This window comes from Artemia franciscana, chromosome 1 (assembly GCF_032884065.1).
Source record: "Artemia franciscana chromosome 1, ASM3288406v1, whole genome shotgun sequence".
In the NCBI taxonomy this organism is placed as follows: Eukaryota; Metazoa; Arthropoda; class Branchiopoda; order Anostraca; family Artemiidae; genus Artemia; species Artemia franciscana.
In genome coordinates this window covers 12,628,232-12,649,004 of record NC_088863.1, presented here as the reverse complement: position 1 = coordinate 12,649,004, position 20,773 = coordinate 12,628,232, and the positions used below count along the sequence as shown (strand labels likewise).

The following is a 20,773-nucleotide window of genomic DNA, read 5'->3' as shown; positions in this document are numbered from 1 at the left end:
TTTTGGATTCAGAAGCCACTGCATGATTTAAGAGAATTGTTGCACGAATGAAAACAAAAGCATATTGTGCTGGTAAGTTAAAAAGTCAATGCTATAATATTAGATTACAAACTAATATAACAGCATTGACGATGTTCTTAGTCAACTGTTTATGCATTTCTACTTCAAAGTTTTTGCAAAATTTGTAATTCTACCAAATCCCTAATGAAGGAAAAATTACTAAATTAAAAAAGGCACAATTGAAAACTGCTGACTAAATATCATGTTACAAGAGAAATTACTGTATTAATAATAAATTTCCAAGCTATATAAGAAGAGTGGCAGTCTTATTCTAAATACACTTTGTAATTTGGTCAGTTGAAAAATTGAAAGAAAAATTCGGTTAACAGACTTGAGGCAGCGGCATCTAGGTCAACGTAACTGAACGTAAAATCATTTTCGAACATTTTAGGAAGAAACAAATGCCTTTCATGCAGTCTAGGCTAACTTTAAACTAGGGAGGAAGTATAAGCTAACTTGATTAAAATGGATGAATTATTACCTCCAGGTGAAGAAATACAAGTTGCTGAAGCACGATTAAAAGTTGGAAATGTGAGTCAATAATACAAGCATAAGTCAGATGGGCTTCTGCCTTGTCTAATTTAAACCACTCCTGAGGATGGTTCTTTGGTAAAATTCTAGTCAATTGACTTCTTGCTATCTCGGAAAGGGTTTAGGTTAGGAAAATGAAACTTCCAGGGATAAATCTAAAGGCTAAAGTATGTCCCAGGAAGGTATTTTAAAGTACCCACCTCCACTCCTTTTCCCTCTAGAGGGCCCTGAAATTTGCCTACATGACAAGTCTATACCAATTGAAATTTTGACAAAGCAACATTTTACCTTAATTTTCAGTTACCAGTTGCTTTTTCTCTGCCTTTAGTTCTGAAAATACAATTCCTGATATCTGAGTAGAATTTTGAGCCATATCAATGTTTTTTTTTCAAAATTTAGGAAATGTATTTGCATATCTTTAAAACCTTATAAAATGAAATTGAGCAAAGTTATGATGCTGAAAACAATTTTGTTGTACTTCAATTAAGCAGAAGATCTATTTTGCAAGGTTTCACTTTTATAACACACATATTTTAAAGGTCATCAAAGGTTAAGGCCCTCTAGAGGGAGAAGGAGTGGAGGTAGTTGCTTCAAAATACCTTCCTGGGACATACTTTAGTCTGTAGATTCATCCCTGAAAGTTTCATTTTCCTAGCCTAAACCCTTTCTGAGATAGCAAGAAGTCAATTAACTAGAATTTTTCCAGTTCTTTTTATAGTAAATATCTTGGAGAAGGGCTATTGTTTGGCATTTCACTTTTCTGTGGTATTTTGAGAAAAAAGAAATTGGGTTTGGACTACCCCTATTTCACTAAAGCATGACATAATATAAGCCCAACCTTCTTGGTGAAATTTTCACCAATGATTTGACAGCATGAATTAAAAATATGGTCTCTGTTTTGACAAGCAATTGAAAGGAAAAAATGCAAATAATATTTGTGATTTATAGAATAAATAGTAAATCTAGTTAATTGACTTCTTGCTATCTAGGAAAGGGTTTAGGTTAAGAAAATGAAACTTTCAGGGATGGGTCTACAGGCTAAAGTATGTCCTGGGAAGGTATTTTAAAGTACCTACCTCTACTCCTTCTCCCTCTAGAGGGATCTGAAATTTGCCTACATGACAGGTCTATACCTATTGAAATTTTAATAAAACAACATTTAAATTAATTTTCTGTTACTAGTTGCTTTTTCTCTGCCTTTAGTTCTAAAAATGCAATTCTTGTTATTTGAGTAGAATTCTGAGTCATATCAATGTTGTTCTTTTTTTTCAAAATTTAAGAATTGTATTTGTATATCTTTAAAACTATATAGAATAGAATTGAGCAAAGTTATGAAGCTGAAAACAGTTTTGTTGTACTTCAATTAAGCAGACAATCTATTTTGCAAGGTTTCACTTTTATAGCACACATATTTTTAAAGATCAGCAAACATCAGGGCCCTATAGAGGGAGAAGCAGTAGAGGTATTTGCTTCAAAATACCTTCCTGGGACATACTTTTGTCTTTAGATTCATCCCTGAAAGTTTCATTTTCCTAACCCAAACCCTTTCTGAGATAGCTAGAAGTCAATTAACTAGAATTTTACCAATAAATATCAAGTAACAAAAGTTACATTTTAAAATCAGAATAATATCAGCTTTCTGTTAATATGTGAATAAAACTGTAATATTGAAAGGATATATACATCAAAATAGGATAATTGGTATTTCCTAAAAGAGGTCCTTATAGGTAAGTCAATAAATCTATAATTTTAAATGGTTGACCTTAAAAATTTTAATAATTACCATATTGATTCATAGCTTATATATTTAGTTATTGATTGATATAGGCTATACATTTCTTCTCAATTTCACTTTGGTAACAAAGTATAAAGGTTTTTGGTTTACATAATTTTGCTCAATTGGATACTTATATTTTCCCCTTTCTAGTGAGAAGAAATTACCATATGTAGGTGATTCAGGAATAGTGTTATTTAGAAAAAAATTACATGAATTTTCATACTGAATGAAACCTTTCAAAAATTAGCCTATCCATGTAAAACACTGATGGGTAAACATATCACAGTTCATATAATTGACTTACCAATAAAGTGAACATTTTGGTAAGTCACTTGATGCCTTTTTTATGCTCTTTATGAATATAATATTTGATTCTATTGCAAATTCAAATTTAAGTACTTTTTGAGCTCTAAAAATGACAAATTTTCAATTATTGGCTGTTTTTGACAAAATAATATGTTTTCTCAGTGCTTTTTTCTTGGTTGTTTTCAACAAAATAATGTTGCATTTTCTCAGTGCCAAAATTATTTATAGTTGGTTTAGGTAAGATTAGGTCAAAAAGTGCTTAAATTTGACTTTGCAATTGAAGCAAGTCAATTATATGAACTGTGATACATTTACCCACTGATGTTGTTTTTGAGAGGTTTCTGACAAAAAAAAAATTGTATACTTTCAGCTAGGCAAGATTTTATTTAAAACCTTTCAGCTACAGCTGCTTTATAAATTTTCCCAAGTCAGCTATAAATGACTATTTTTTTCTTTAGCAATTGTTTGAAAAAATTGTTTTTAAACTGTTGGTTACTATGGACTGTTTTGAGCCCTTTAGGGCTCAAAACGTATTTTCCTCAGAAGAAGTTATTGAATCAAAAAAGCACTTACTGATGTTTTCACTTTCATCCTGCTCAAATTATGCTGTCTATATCCTACTAAAGAAATCTGAGCTATTGGGTTGGAAACATGTGAATTGAAGGATCTTTCACTATTTTTTACCTCATAATAATAATAATTTATTTCTTACCAACAAAAACACTATAAAAGTATTAAAATGTAGGGTAAAAACAATGAAATTCACACACACAAAAAAAATGCAAAAACATTCAAAACCAAAGAACAATGACTATAGTATTTTTTTTTCTTACATTAAATAGACACAAAAAACTAAATTAGCACACACACACAAACAAACTATAGAGAATTCACAAAAAAGTAATATAATGTGCAAATATAAAGCAAAAATTCCATATTTCCTATGTGTTTTCCATTTCTTGATTGTATCAATTTTTGCAATAAAGTATGTAAAATAAGTAAAATACCAGTTTTATTAGGGTCTCTAAAATTATGGTAAAATTTGTAAAATATCCAATTTTACCATGACTAATTTTAACAGTGACAACATTAATCAGCCAGTGGACAGAAAAGAGGAAAAACGGACAAAAAGAAATTATATCTACAAGGACCTTCACCAAATTGTCTTCAATACTAAAAAAACTAGACCTACATTGCCTGAGCAACGTGAAGTATTGCAGCAACCTTTGTCCGGCTTTGCCAATTAAAATGTTACAAGAGCCACACTTTGGTTTTGCTTCTTTGCTATCACTTAAACACTGAAGATGTCAGCCAATCAAAGCTTTTAAAATGTAATGTTCAAAGAAGAACACAATTGGTAATCACATGATCAAAGGCTATTCTTCAACATTGCAAAAAGGCTGTTCTTCAGCATTGAAAAAAGAAACTACTATGACATAATTTTTATCAGCTCATCATGAGCTATTTTTAATACTGAAAGAAGGGACTAAATTGACTTTGCAGCCAGTTGAACATTATCATTATCAATTGTAGACATTATGATGGATGAAAACTTGAAACAGTATCTTATATGATCTAATTGGTATTATAAAGCTATCCATAACTTTTCAGGATCAAAATACCATAGATGACACTCTATTAATTATTACAAAACTGCCTTGTTGTTTTACATCATCATTTGTACCCATTGCATAAACACTTAATTCCAGGTTACAGTGAGTATGGGTAGGCTACACCAACTAGCAAAAGTTACAAACCCCTCTTCACTGAAGATGATTGTAGCCTAACAGATGATTAATACTTACAAGTCCCCTACATGTCTTACCACTGGAACCAACTTGGTCTTACTATCAAATACAGTGGGAAAAATAGTAGGTACACCAAATAGCAAAATTTGCAAACCCCTCATTACCAAAGATGATTATGAGCTAACAGCCAACCTTTCCTTACAAGTCCCCTACATCTCTCACAATTGGTATTGGCCTATTTTTGGTTTCAGTGTGTACCTTACTACTGAAGTTGTCGACCCCTTGAAATTCTCAAACTGGTATATCTCATGAAAGAATTTTTGTACCTAAAAATAGATTGACTTTGCAGTCAGTTGAACTTTATCCTTTTCAATCATAGACATCATAACAGATCAAGACTTGGAACAATATCTTATATCATCTAGTTGGTATTATAAAGCTATCTGTAACTTTTCAGGATCAAAATAGCATTGATGAAACTCTATTAATTATACAAAACTGCGTCATTGTTTCATGTTATCGTTTGTACCCATTGCATAAACACTTAATTATATGTTACAGTGAGTATGGGTACACCAACTAGGAAAAGTTACAAACCCCTCAGCGCTTTCATTGTTTTACTTTATTGTTTGCACCCGTCGTGTAAACACTCAATTCTAGGGTACAGTGAGTATGGGTAGGCTACACAAACTAGCAAAAGTTTACAAACCCCTCTTCACTGAAGATGATTGTAGCCTAACTGACGATTATTACTTACAAGTCCCCTGCATGTCCAAATACACTGGAAACAAATAATAGTTACACCAACTAGCCAAAGTTGCAAACCCCTTATTGCCATAGATGATTATGGTCTAACAGCCGACTGTTGCTTACAAGTCCTCTGCTTGTCACACAATTGGTATTGGCCTATTTTTGATTTCAGTGTGTACTCTACTACTGAAGTTGTCAACCCCTTGAAACTTTCAAACTAGTATATCTCGTGAAGGAATTTTTGTACCAAAAAATGGATGACATATACTTTGATTAGCTCATCAAAAGCTATCGATTGCTTTAAAAAAAAATTAGTTCAAAAGTTTTTTTTTGCAGTAGGCCAACTTTTCAATGTCACCACTTAGAAAGGAGTAAAGGATAAGCTCCAATTTCTTTAGCAATGACAGTACTTTTAAAGTTTAAGAGGTATGCATGATAACATTTCTCTACCTCAACCCCAAGTCCAAAAAACAAATGATAAACCCAGCCAAAATCATGGCAGCACTTTTGGACCAATGGGAAAATGCCGCTTTTTTGCTTCTGTAAATTTTTCTATTCATCACTCAAAGAAGATATATTGGCTGTGGGGCCAGGTAACTGCTGCATATATTTAGCACTTATAGATTTTAGTCTATCTTCAATTTGAAAGTGGTGCCTGCCTACTTGCCTGCTAGAATGGAGCTTTTGCACACCATAGTCTCTGGCTTGTGGACAAGCAAAAACCATCCTTTTTGGCCCCAGGCAAGAGTTCTGCAGAGATTTCCAAAATGCAATGCCATAGTCATCAATCCAGCCTGAGGTCCACACTTTCACTAAAAACCGCACAGGTTAGACCCTTACCAGTTTCCAGGAGTAAGCCAAGATCGGCGGCATAGGAAGAAAAAAAAATGGGACAAAACCAAACTGTTGCTCTTGCAACACAATAATTGATTGAGAATTTGGTTACCCTCGTGCGTGGTTATACTGTATGTTTTCTGCTGATTATAACGATTGCTGTTTCTGTTTGTCTTTATCTAAAAGTTGTGTTTTTCTTCTTTGAGGTTCTTTTTTATTTTTCTTCATTAATTATTCTTTTGCTATCTCACATTACGAGAGTCGAGATATATCACATGATATCTTCCGCAAGTATAGACCCATTTAAAACATGGGGGAGTACTCCTTGGCGTGAGGTCAATACACGATAATTGTTAGTCAAGCTCACGTGATCCCTACATCTAAGCTGGAAGAATTTTAAAGAAATTCAGCCCTTTTTAGTAATATATTCCAAATGCCCCTAGTCCATGATAATAATGAAATTTCGAACACATTTTTTACTCCCCCCAAATACATATGTTTTCTCATGAAATGGCTTATAAAAACCTAAATATGAAGAGAATGTCTTTTTGGAACTGTTGTGGATGGAAGTGGGCAAGGTGCAACTGTATTTTTTTTATTTGAATTGGGTACAGATATTCTTGGAGTTTGTGAAATATTTGTATATGAAAATTTGGCAAATCAAATTAAAATTAGCGATTTCCAATTTTTTTCATGAAAGCCAAATTCGAAAAAAGCAAGATGGTTTAGCAATACTAGTTCAAAGTCGCTAAAGTGGCTTCACTGGTCCTTGGTTCTCAGAAAGTGATACATACAAGTAATAGTTACTTAAAGGGAGTAACCCTTATTATTAGCAATATTGGCGCTGATCTCTCCTGAATTGGCTTTTTATGGCACTTGGTATTAACCAAGTGACATATAGCAATTGCAAATTCTGTCGGTCTGTCTGTTGGTCTCTCCTGGTTTTGCTACTTTAGGTACTCTAGATGACCTAGGACGGTGAAATTTGGCAGACGTATCAGGGACCAGACCAGAATAAATTATAAACAGCCGTTTTCTCGATTTGACCATCTGGGGGGGGGGGGGAGTAGGAGCTGGTTAATTCAGAAAAATAGAAAAAATGAAGTATTTTTAACTTACAAACTGATGATGGGATCCTAATGAAATTTGATTTTTGGAAAGATATTGTGTCTCAGCTCTTATTTTAAATCTCGACCAGATCCGGTGACACTGGGGGGAGTTGGAGGGGGGACCTAAAATCTTGGAAAACGCTTAAAGAGGAGGGATCGGGATGAAATGTGGTGGGAAAACAAGCAGTAGTCCTAGACACGTGATTGACATAACCGGAACGGATCTGCTCTGTCTGGGAGAGTGGGGGGAAGGGTTAATTCTGAAAAATTTGAAAAAAGGAGGTATTTTTAACTTACGAAGGAGTGATAGGATCTTAATGAAATTTGAAGTTTTTAAGGGTATCGTGTCTGAGAGCTTCTGTTTAAATCCCGACTGGATCTGGTGACATTGAGGGAAACTAAGGGGGGAACCTAAAATCTTTGAAAACGCTTAGAGTGGAAGGATTGGGATGAAACTTGGGTGTGAAAAAATAAAAACAAGTCCTAGATATGTGATTGACATAACCGGAACGGATCCGCTCTCTTTGGGGGAGTTGGGGAGGGTCAGGGTTAATTCTGAAAAATTAGAAAAAGAGGTATTTTTAACTTATAATGGAGTGATCGAATCCTAATGAAATTCGACGTTTGGAGGGATATCGTGTCTCTGAGCTCTTATTTTAAATCGTGAGTGGATCAGGTGACACTGGGGGGAGTTGGGGGGGGGACTAAAATCTTGGAAAACGTTTAGAGTTGGGGTATTGGGTTAAAACTTGGCGGTAAAAATAATCACAAGTCCTAGATACGCGATTGACATAACTGGAGCGAATTCGCTCTCTTCGGGGGAATTGGTGGGAGGAGGGTTAATTCTGAAAAATAAAAAAAATAAGGTATTTTTAACTTAGGAAGGAGGGAACGGATCTTAGTGAAATTTGATGTTTGGAAGGATATCGTGTCTCAGAGCTCTTATTTTAAATCCTGACCGATCTGGTGACATTGGGGGGAGTTGGAGGGGGAACCTAAAATCTTGGAAAACGCTTAGAGTGGAGGGATCGCGATGAAATGTGGTGGGAAAAATAAGCAGTAGTCCTAGACACGTGATTGACATAATCGGAATGGATCTGCTCTGTTTGGGAGAATTGGGGGGGTTAATTCTGAAGAATTTGAAAAAATGGGGTATTTTAACTTACGAAGGAGTGATAGGATCTTAATGAAATTTGAAGTTTTTAAGGATATCCTGTCTGAGAGCTTTTGTTTAAATCCCGACTGGACCCGGTGACATTTGGGGAAATTGAGGGGGGAACCTAAACTCTTGGAAAACGCTTAGAGTGGAAGGATCGGGATGATACTTGGTGGGAAAAAATAAACACAAGTCCTAGATACGTGATTGACATGACCGGAACGGATCCGCTCTCTTTGGGGGAGTTGGGGGGGGGGAGGGTTAATTCTGAAAAATTAAAAAAAGAGGTATTTTTAAATTACGACGGAGTGATCAGATCTTAATGAAATTTGACGTTTGGAGGGATATCGTGTCTCTGAGCTCTTATTTTAAATCGCGAGTGGATCAGTCACACTGAGGGGAGTTGGGGGGGACTAAAATCTTGGAAAACATTTAGAGTGGAGGTATGCGGTTGAAACTTGGTGGTAAAAATAATCATAAGTCCTAGATACGTGATTGACATAACTGGAGCGGATTCGCTCTCTTCGGGGGAGTTGGGGGGAAGAGAGGTAATTCTGAAACATTAAAAATATGAGGTATTTTTAACTTACGAAGGGGTGAATGGATTTTAGTGAAATTTGATGTTTGGAAGGATATCGTGTCTCAGAGCTCTTATTTTAAACCCTGACCGGATCTGGTGACATTGGGGGGACCTAAAATCTTGGAAAACGCTTAGAGTGGAGAGATCAGGATGCAATTTAATGGGAAGAATAGGCACAAGTTATAGATACGGGATTGACATAATTGGTACGGGTCCATTCTCTTTGGGAGAGCTAGGGGTGGCTAATTTGGAAAAATTAGAAAAATAGAGATATTATTAACTTAAGAACGGGTGACCGGATATTATTGAAATTTGATATTTAGAAGGAACTTGTGTCTCAGAGCTCTTATTTCAAATCCCGACCAGGTTTTTTGACATTGGGGAGAGTTGGAGGGGGAAACTGGAAATCTTAAAAACGCTTATAAATGCCGTAGATATGTGTTTGACGTAACCGGACTGGATCTGTTCTCTTTGGGAGAGTTATGTGGTGGAGTTCAGTGCTTTGGCGAGTTTGGTGCTTCTGGACGTGCTAGGACGATGAAAATTGGTAGGCGTGTCCGGAAGCTGCACAAATTGACTTGATAAAGTCGTTTTCCCCGATTCGACCATCTGGGGGGCTGAAGGGAGAGGAAAAATTAGAAAAATTGAGGTAGTTTTAACTTACAAGTGAGTGATCGGATCTTAATGAATATTGATATTTAGAAGGACTCGTGACTCAGAGCTCTTATTTTAAATCCTGATCGGCATTAAGCCTCTGATTTTCCTTTTAAAGCAGTCTATTGATTCTTAGAATTTTGCTAGAGGTCATACCATATGAGTTTTTGGCTCTTGTTTTCTATTCTCCATGTCAAATGCTAACATAAAAGCAGGACAAAATGGGTCATCAGCAATGATTTCAGTCTTACTTAGGCTACTTCAGGTGCTTTTTTTTGAAGAACTAGGATTTCTGTAGGATTTTAGTTCTTCCTCATGTTTTGATCTATCCCTAACTTCCTTTGTTCCTTTTCCATCATATTCTTTGTAAATTTCAGTAAAAAAAATACTGGTATATTTCCATCTCCTGTTTCACTGAAAGGTTCGTTCTTTTCATTCTTAAACATGAAACTAGGAAGGGTTGACGAAATTACTGGCTCATTCTCCCATGGGTTTTTAAATTCTCAAAAAATGAAAATCGCATCTGAGGCCTCAGTTCACTTATGTTCTTGTTTGAATTCATTATCTGGAAATGCTAATTTTTAGTTATGAAACCTCCTTATAAGTGATAAATGACATCATAGTTGCATCTATGATCACTTCATTCCTAATTCAACTAGTTATAAATCTTCATTTTTAAAGTGCTCTGTGCAATGACGATGCTGTAGAAACTAAACCATAGAAATGAATGTAAGGTATCATGATAACAGGAACGCTAAGAAAGGGAATATTGGAACCGTGTTCCCCTACTCAAAAAATTCCAAATTTACGATTTGTGCCATTTCTTTTATCTTCGTTTCTGGGCCTTAGGTTGCCTTGGGTCCCCTCTCTCCTCTTTATTTCTGTCTTCATGTCCCTAAAGTAATATGTCCTATGTCCCCAAAGCCCATAACTGAAATAAAAAATTGCTATGAAAAGGGAATAAGAAGGTGTTTTTCAAAGTCTAAGTGGGTGGTCACCCTTTCAAAACCCTTGATTCATTGTTTTTGAACGATTAATATGTTTGGTCGTAATTCTTCTCCATTTATCCAGAATCTTTAAAATCACTTTAAAATGTTGAATGGTCTGCTCAAAATTAGTAAGCCAATATCATGAATCTGACAATAATAAGGACCGGTCTCAGGAAAGTAAAAAGGGTGGAAGGGGAAAGATTCTCCCTGAAACCAAAACTCCCCTTTAATTTTCTTTTTATTTACCCCCCCCCCCTCCGAAAAAATTACTATTCACTGTGCATCCAGTTATATAACCTAAACTAACCAAACCAAAATACCAACTAAATATCTAATTAAAACATAGCTGCAATGTATTTTTCCACCGAACCGAAGCTAATTGTCCGGTACTAATACCGTGACAAGCGGATAATGTCTCATGTTCGCGATACAACTTCTCAAGTATGTTTCTCATAGAATACACAAGTACCATAAAAACTTTTATTGGAAACTTTATACATAAATTTACATTCAAACTTACTTAGGCTCCTGTTATAAAATATCACTATAGCAAAACGTACTTTGATTATGCAAGATATATGTATATCCATTCTCTGGCACAGTTGCATATAACACCTTCTGTTTTCTTTTTTATTAGTGCTGATCTGATTCTGCTTAATTCTATCGAATTCTCTTGTAAACAAGAGCTGATAGGATAACCAAACCAGCAGCTCCACCAATGGCCAGTTGTTTATTACATGCAGCTGATTTACAACTATTAATAATAGAAAGTAAGCGGTCACGCATTTCATCTCTTTTTGACTCATTTCCAATAGACTTGGAAAAAAATGCGTCGTCATAGTTGGCTCCTAACACTAGTTCTTGAGTAGGAATTTCTTCTCCATTCGAGCCTGACATTCCATCATCGCTCTTTCCTCCTTTTACTTTACCAGACTGATTTTGTGCCAATCTACTACTCCCTAGCTTGTCTGATAAATATTTTTTAAAGCGAAACCATATTGAATGCTGATGTTTTCCATTATGAGCATTGTCACTTTTGTCTGTAAATGAGTCTTCTGATCTGGAAGACTTGTCTTGTAACAACTGCTTTTGAAGACCTAAATGATCATTTTCTTCTTCCAAAGCACCAAGAAGTGCTCGCTGCGATTTTATTTTGGTCCCTTCTACATGGATAGGGAAATCTCCTTTTTTGTTAGCAGTCGTAGAAGCGTCTATTATTTTTTTGTCATCTTTGTGGACTACATTCTCCTGAAGATATGCACCTTCCATCTCTGACTGCCATATATTTCTCACATAGGCTAGATCTGTAGAGCAAACTTTTTTCGCCAATTCCATGTTGGATTCATAATTTGTTTGAACCTGTTCAGCCTCACAATTTTCTACTAATTCTACGCCTATCAGTCCAAAGTCATCTCTGTCGCCCTTCTCCTTCTTCGCTGTCCTTTCTCCTCTCTGTGGTTCTTCTTCTGAAACTATATTGTTTGTGACATTGTCATCATCTCTTATTTTTAACAGGTGATCAGGAGTACCTGAATTGATTAAAGATTCTTGCATGTCGCTACGTGTCATGGTTTGTGGATTGTCTTCACTAGTCACTAAAGTGGCTTCTCTGGCTAAAACTCCTTGGTTCTCAGAAAGTGATGTCTTGGAAGCTACTTTCACGCCTGTCAGTCCAAAGTCATCTCTGTCGCTCTTCTCCTTCTTTGCTTTCCTTTCTCCTCTCTGCGGTTCTTCTTCTGAAACTATATTGTCTTTGACATTGTCATCATCCTTTATTTTTGACAGGTGATCAGGAGTACCTGAATTGATTAAAGATTCTTGCATGTTCCTACCTGTCATGATTTGTCCATTGTCTTCACTAGTCAATAAAGTGACTTCACTGGCTAAAACTCCTTGGTTCTCAGAAAGTGATTTTTCAGAAACTACTTTCGCGCCTGTCAGTCCAAAGTCATCTCTGTCGCTCTTCTCCTTCTTTGCTGTCTTTTCTTCTCTCTGCAGTTTTTTCTCAGAAACTATATTTTCTTTGCCATTGTCATCATCCCTTATTTTTGACAGGTGATCAAGAGTACCTGAATTGATTAAAGACTCTTGCATGTTGCTACCTGTCATGGTTTGTGCATTGTCTTCACTAGTCACTAAAATGGATTCACTGGCTAAAACTCCTTGATTCTCAGAATACAAGTGATGGCTACTTTTAATATTTGGACTCACTCCCTTATTATTAGCAATATTGGCGCTAATCTCCCTCTGCATCTGCTTTTTTTTATTCTCAAATGCTAACATAAAAGCAGGATAAAATGGGTCATCAGCAATGATTTCAGTCTTACGTACTTCAGGTGCCGTTTTTGAAGAACCAGGATTTTTGTAGGATTTTAGTGCTTCCTCATGTATTGGTTGATCACTAACTTCCTTTATTCCTTTTCCATCATATTCTCTGTTAACTTCTGTTAAAAAATTTACTGGTACATTTCCATCGTCTTTTTCACTGAAAGTTTCGTTCTTTTCATTTTTAAGCATAAAACTAGGAAGGGCTGACCAAATTACTGGCTCATTCTCCCATGGATATTTTTGGTTGTCAGAAAATGAAAATCGCCTCTGAGGCCTCAATTCACATATGTTCTTTGTTGAGTTTATCATCTTAAAATGTTGATTTTCAGTGATGAAACCTCCTTATAAGTGATAAGTGACGTCATAGTTGCATCTATGATCACGTCATTCCAAATATTCAATTAGATATAATGACGTCATTTTGAAACTGCTCTGTGCAATGACAATGCTGTAAAAACTAAAATCAAAGAAAAGAATGTGAGTCATCATGCCAAGCAGGAACACAAGAGAACTGAGTTCCCCTGCCTCAATATTTTGATTTCTGAAAAATACACCACCATTTGTTGCGAAAACTCGAGTTATTTTAAATAAAAATATTTCGGTTCGGAACATATGAAAACAGAACCTCAGGAATTAAAAAAAAATACTAGAATTTTTCACATTTACATCAATTTTTCTCAATTGATATTTTAAAAACAATAATTTTGTTTTTGTTAATCTATATTTCCTCTACTTTATATTCCACTGTCCATCCAGTTTTCCTTTGATATAGGGTACGATTTTTAAGACAGATATTTACTTTAGAATTCAACAAGGTTCCGTCCTTGGTCCTTTCCTCTATCTTGTTAATGCTAATGACTTATATTGGGCAATAAAAGGTAAATTTTAGGTCTATGTATAATAGTCCATGTCTCCTTAGTAATCAGTTTGATGCAAATTCAGAAACTTTGCAACAGGATATTCATCCATTTCACGTTGCAAATGCTCTCACTAGAGTGTACTGAGTATCATCAACCAGGTGTGTCAGAGAGAAATAAAAATATTAAAGCCCGGCAAATACAGTTTATTATACATGTTTTGAAGCGAATAGCCTTGCTCTGAGTATAAAACATATTACAATATAATATTGAAAATAGCGACGAAGATCACACTGCCTTTCCATAACAAACACATACAAAGTAGAAATAATAGGGAAAATCTTTTCAAGACAGTGGATATCAGTTCTTTGAATATTTCGGCCCTATGTCCAAGGGCCGTATATATATGTATATATAAATAAACTTTCATTAAATTGTAAGAATTAAAACTAAATAATGTTATTTAAAAACTTTTTTTAAAAACAGCCCTAGCATCCTTACTTCAACGAAGTTCAACCAGGACTGACAAAATAATGAAGTGGGAATATAAACTCATTCAAACTAAAGAAAACAAAGTGATTAAATGCAATTTCTCAGAGCCAACCTTGCTTTTTTAGCAGCCTTTCTCAAAGGCCTTTTCGTAGCTGGTTCAGTACTGTTATAAATCGGTTTAGTAAAATATTTTGTTAGATCGTTTTTAATTGAATTTGAGTATAAAGAATTTAGTGAGTATTGCCCTAATTCCCTGTTCAAAGAAATATTATTATTTATTTTGAGATTAATTTCGATTGATTCTCGAACCACATGTTTTATCCCCAAATCATTACTGATGAGTGAAGATTTTTCAAAAAGTATCGTGTGGGACGGATTATTAAATATATGCCAACCTAAAGCAGAATCAAAGGAGTTGTTGGAACTATTTGAAATTAATGCCTTGTCTATGTCTTTTTTATGCTGTTGTAACCGTTTTTCTAGATTCTGATGGGTCCTGCCGACATAGTAATTTCCACAATCACAGGGTATTTGATAGACCCCTCTTTGGCGAGTAACTGGGGTCTTATCTTTACCAGAATTTAAGAAATTAATGATTTTAAAACTATTAGTAAAAACTACGCACAGATTATTTTTTGTGCAAATATTTTTTAGTTTTGTTGTAATCTTTGGGATATACGGAAGATAGACAATATTTGAGGGCTTATCAGTAGCCTCACATTGTGGAATATCTTCTTCGATTTTACAAGGATGTCTTTTTATTCTACGGTTAATTATTTTATTGACAAAAGGAATGGGGTATCCATTACCAAAAAGAATATCTGATAAAGTTTATTTCTGCATTTATATACGAATCGGAGCAAATATTCAGGGCACGATCAATGAGACAAGTTACAACTGCTCTTTTAACTTGTGGGGGGGGTGATTTGAATCAAATTGAAGATATCTATTGTTTTGTGTTGGCTTTCGATAGATAGTAAAATCCAGTTTATCAGCATTACGAATAATTAACACATCTAAAAACGGTACTTTATTTTCAATTTCAACTTCTAGGGTGAACTGCAAATTTCGGTCATAAGTGTTAAGATGATCTAAGAAGCCCCGAAGTTCAGCTTCCCCATAATTCCAAAGTGAAATTATGTCATCCATATAATGACCCCAGTAGACGTGTTTTAAAAAATAAGAATTGAATGTCCAATTTTCAAGGTTCTCGACATAAATATTTGCCAGTAGCCCGGATAAAGGTGCCCCCATGGGTAACCCATTTTTTGCTGATAAAAAGAATCGCGAAATTTAAAATACCTAGAAAAATTTTAACCAGAGTCATCAAAACTTCACAATCAATTCCCGTTGCTGAAGCCTCGATTAAGTGGTAATTTCCTTCTATTTTGTTTTTTAATAATTAGGGCTGTTTTTAAAAAGTTTTTAAATAACATTATTTAGTTTTAATTCTCACAGTTTAATGTAAGTTTATTTATATATACATATTTTCTATCTTGTTCTCATATTGTGCTGAAGACGGCCCTTGGACATAGGGCCGAAATATTCACAGAACTGATTTCCACTGTCTTGAAAGGATTTTCCCTATTGTTTCTACTTTGTATTTATTTGCAATATAATAATATATATAGTATAACTAGCTGTTGGGGTGGCGCTTCGCGCCACCCAAACACCTAGTTGGTGGGGGCGCTTCGCGCCCCCCCTCCCAAGCCCCCCGCGCGCGTAAGTCGTTACGCGCCATATTAGTTACGCGCCATTGTAGTTGTGTCCCTGTGTCCCACCTGTGAATATAGATAGATATATATATATATATATATATATATATATATATATATATATATCTATATATATAAAAATAAGTTGTCTGTCTGTGGATGTGTGGATGGATGTGTCAGGTGACGTCACCTGAAAAAACTGGATTAGGTGACGTCAAAACTGAAAAAACTAAAAAAAGGCAAAAACTACAAAAAAAAACTAAAAACTAATAAAAAAAATAAAAAAGCTAAAAAACTAAAAAAACTATAAAGGTAAAAACCAATAAAAAACTAAAAAAAAAACTGAAAAAACTAAAAAAAGGCAAAAACTACAAAAAAAAACTAAAAACTAATAAAAAAAGTAAAAAAGCTAAAAAACTAAAAAAACTAAAAAAACTAAAAAAAGGTAAAAAAATAAAAAAAATAAAAAAAAACTAAAAAAAAGGAAAAAACTGAAAAATAAGCTAAAATAAAGGTAAAAACCAATAAAAAACTAAAAAAAAAAAAGGAAAAAACTAATAAATGACGACACTCAAAGAGAAAGCGACCAGGATAAAAGGAATGTTCGATTAGCAATCAACAAAGCACCGGGAAACAGGGAGTATAAATGACGACCAGGACATAAGTAAAAAAAAAAAAACTATCTATATATATAAAAATAAGTTGTCTGTGGATCTGTGGATCGTGGATCAGGTGACGTCACCTGAAAAAACTGGATCAGGTGACGTCAAAACTGAAAAAACTAAAAAAAGGCAAAAACTACAAAAAAAACTAAAAACTAATAAAAAAAATAAAAAAGCTAAAAAACTAAAAAAACTAAAAAAAGGCAAAAACTACAAAAAAAACTAAAAACTAATAAAAAAGCTAAAAAACTAAAAAAACTAAAAAAAAGGCAAAAACTACAAAAAAACTAAAAACTAATAAAAAAAATAAAAAAGCTAAAAAACTAAAAAAACTAAAAAAAGGTAAAAAACTAAAAAATAAATAACGACCGGGACACAGGGACACAACTACAACGGGGACACCGGGGGAAACAGGGGGATATAAATGACGACCGGGACAAAAAAACTAAAAAGAAATAAAAACTAAAAACTAATAAAAAAAACTAAAAAATCTAAAAATCTAAATAAGCTAAAAAAGAAAAAAAAGGAAAAAAATAAAGGAGAAAAACAAAACTAAAAAACGAATGTATATACAGACCGGGACACCGGGATACAAATGATGACCGGGACCCGGGACACAGGGAATATAAATGACGACCGGGACACAGGGACACAACTACAACGGGGACACCGGGGGAAACAGGGGGATAACCTGACAATCTATTTATATGCAAAGACAATGGGACAGCAAAGAATGTTGTATATTCGCAAGTTTATATAACATAGGGACACAACTACAATGGCGCGTAACTATTATGGCGCGTAACGACTTACGCGCGCGGGGGGGCTTGGGGGGGGCGCGAAGCGCCCCCACCAACTAGGTGTTGGGGTGGCGCAAAGCGCCACCCCAACAGCTAGTATATATATCTATATATATAAAAATAAGTTGTCTGTCTGTGGATGTGTGGATGGATGTGTGGATGGATGTGTCAGGTGACGTCACCTGAAAAAACTGGATTAGGTGACGTCAAAACTGAAAAAACTAAAAAAAGGCAAAATCTACAAAAAAAACTAAAAACTAATAAAAAAAATAAAAAAGCTAAAAAACTAAAAAAACTATAAAGGTAAAAACCAATAAAAAACTAAAAAAAAAACTGAAAAAACTAAAAAAAGGCAAAAACTACAAAAAAAAACTAAAAACTAATAAAAAAAGTAAAAAAGCTAAAAAACTAAAAAAACTAAAAAAACTAAAAAAAGGTAAAAAACTAAAAAAAATAAAAAATAAAAAAAAACTAAAAAAAAGGAAAAAACTGAAAAATAAGCTAAAATAAAGGTAAAAACCAATAAAAAACTAAAAAAAAAAGGGAAAAAACTAATAAATGACGACACTCAAAGAGAAAGCGACCAGGACAAAAAACTAAAAAAAAAGGCAAAAACTACAAAAAAACTAAAAACTAATAAAAAAAATAAAAAAGCTAAAAAACTAAAAAAACTAAAAAAAGGTAAAAAACTAAAAAAACTAAAAACTAAAAAAGGTAAAAACTAAAAGAACTAAAAAAGAAAAAAATAAATGACGACACTCAAAGAGAAAGCGACCAGGACAAAAGGAATGTTCGATTAGCAATCAACAAAGCACCGGGACACAGGGAGTATAAATGACGACCAGGACACAAGTAAAAAAAAAAATTAACAAAACTAAAAAGAAGGTAAAAACTACAAAAAAAACTAAAAAGAAAAAAAAACTAAAAACTAATAAAAAAACTAAAAAATCTAAAAATCTAAATAAACTAAAAAAGAAAAAAAAAGGAAAAAAATAAAGGAGAAAAACAAAACTAAAAAACGAATGTATATACAGACCGGTACACCGGGATACAAATGACGACCGGGACACAGGGAATATAAATAACGACCGGGACACAGGGACACAACTACAACGGGGACACCGGGGGAAACAGGGGGATATAAATGACGACCGGGACAAAAAAACTAAAAAGAAATAAAAACTAAAAACTAATAAAAAAAACTAAAAAATATAAAAATCTAAATAAGCTAAAAAAGAAAAAAAAAGGAAAAAAATAAAGGAGAAAAACAAAACTAAAAAACGAATGTATATACAGACCGGGACACCGGGATACAAATGATGACCGGGACCCGGGACACAGGGAATATAAATGACGACCGGGACACAGGGACACAACTACAACGGGGACACCGGGGGAAACAGGGGGATAACCTGACAATCTATTTATATGCAAAGACAATGGGACAGCAAAGAATGTTGTATATTCGCAAGTTTTACGTAGTTAAAACCATATATATATATATATATCTATATTCACAGGTGGGACATAGGGACACAACTACAATGGCGCGTAACTATTATGGCGCGTAACGACTTACGCGCGCGGGGGGGCTTGGGGGGGGCGCGAAGCGCCCCCACCAACTAGGTGTTGGGGTGGCGCGAAGCGCCACCCCAACAGCTAGTATATATATATATTTTTGACTACGTAAAACTTGCGAATATACAACATTCTTGGCTGTCCCATTGTCTGTGCATATAAATAGATTGTCAGGTTTACCGGCTCTTGAACATCAAGCAAGCAAAGCAAGCAAGCAAACATGCAACATATAATTGTCCATGGGAAAAACAATCTGTATTCAGATCTATACCTCATTATTCTAATGATTGCCCTTGAGCTTTGTTGATGGTGATTGCTAATCGAACATTCCCTGTGTCCCCGTCGTCATTTATATACCCCCCTGTGCCCCCGGCGTCCCCGTTGTTGTTGTTTCCCTGTGTCCCGGTCTTCATTTGTGTCCCAGTCCGTAATTTCTCTTTGAGTGTCGCGTTCGTCATTTATATTTCCTGTGTCCCGGTCGTCATTTGTGTCCCGGTGCTTTGTTGATGGTGATTGCCAATCGAACATTCCTTGTGTCCCGGTCGCTTTCTATTTGAGTGTCCCGGTCGTGAGGGCGCTTCGCCCCCCCCCCCCCACAAGCCCCCCCGCGCGTAAGTCGTTACGCGCCTTATTAGTTACGCGCCATTGTAGTTGTGTCCCTGTGTCCCACCTGTGAAAATATATATATATATATATATATATATTTTTTTTAACTACGTAAAACTTGCGAATATACAACATTCTTGGCTGTCCCATTGTCTGTGCATAAAAGTAGATTGTCAGGTTTACCGACTCTTGAACATGCAACATATGATTGTCCATGGGAAAACAATCTGTATTCAGTTCTATACCTCATTATTCTAATGATTGCCCTTGAGCTTTGTTGATGGTGATTGCTAATCGAACATTCCCTGTGTCCCCGTCGTCATTTATATATCCCCCGGTGTCCCCATTGTAGTTGTTTCCCTGTGTCCCGGTCGTCATTTGTGTCCTGGTGTCCCAGTCTGTAATTTCTCTTTGAGTGTCGCGGTCGTCATTTATATTCCGTGTGTCCCGGTGTCCCGGTCGTCATTTGTATTCTGGTGTCCCGGTCTGTAATTTCTCTTTGAGTGTCCTGGTCGTCATTTATATTCCCTGTGTCCCGGTCGTCATTTGTGTCCCGATGTCCCGGTCCGTAATTTCGTCAGTCGACAAACATGACGTCACTCGACACACAGACAACTTATTTTTATATATATAGATAACTAGCTGTTGGGGTGGCGCTTCGCGCCACCCCAACACCTAGTTGGTGGGGGCGCTTCGCCCCCCCCCCCAAGCCCCCCGCGCGCGTAAGTCGTTACGCGCCATATTAGTTACGCGCCAATGTAGTTGTGTCCCTATGTCCCACCTGTGAATGTAGATAGATATATATATATACATATATGTTTTTAACTACGTAAAACTTGCGAATATACAACATTCTTTGCTGTCCCATTGTCTGTGCATATAAATAGATTGTCAGGTTTACCAACTCTTGAACATGCAACATATAATGGTCCATGGGAAAACAATCCGTATTCAGATCTATACCTCATGATTCTAATGATTGCCCTTGAGCTTTGTTGATGGTGATTGCTAATCCACCATTCCCTGTGTCGCCGTCGTCATCCCGGTCGTCATTTGTGTCCCGGTGTCCCAGTCTGTGATTTCTCTTTCAGTGTCCCGGGCGTCATTTATATTCCTTGTGTCCCGATCGTCATTTGTGTCCCGGTCTGTATATACATTCGTTTTTGAATTGGTCTTTTTTTTAGTTTTTAGTTTTTTACCTTTTTTTAATTTTTTTAGTTATACCTCATGATTCTAATGAT

The 20,773-nt window shown here is 35.3% G+C and overlaps 1 protein-coding gene across 1 annotated transcript in view; it reads left to right on the top strand.

Annotated features, from left to right (window-relative positions):
- The first annotated feature begins 442 nt into the window (after positions 1–442).
- LOC136025837 (pre-mRNA 3'-end-processing factor FIP1-like) overlaps positions 443–20,773 on the top strand; it is a 59,344-nt gene continuing 39,013 nt past the window's right edge. The window contains exon 1 of the mRNA XM_065701843.1: positions 443–591. Coding sequence (XP_065557915.1) covers positions 526–591 — 66 coding nt within the window. The 5' untranslated portion in view covers positions 443–525. The remainder of the gene's footprint in view (positions 592–20,773) is intronic.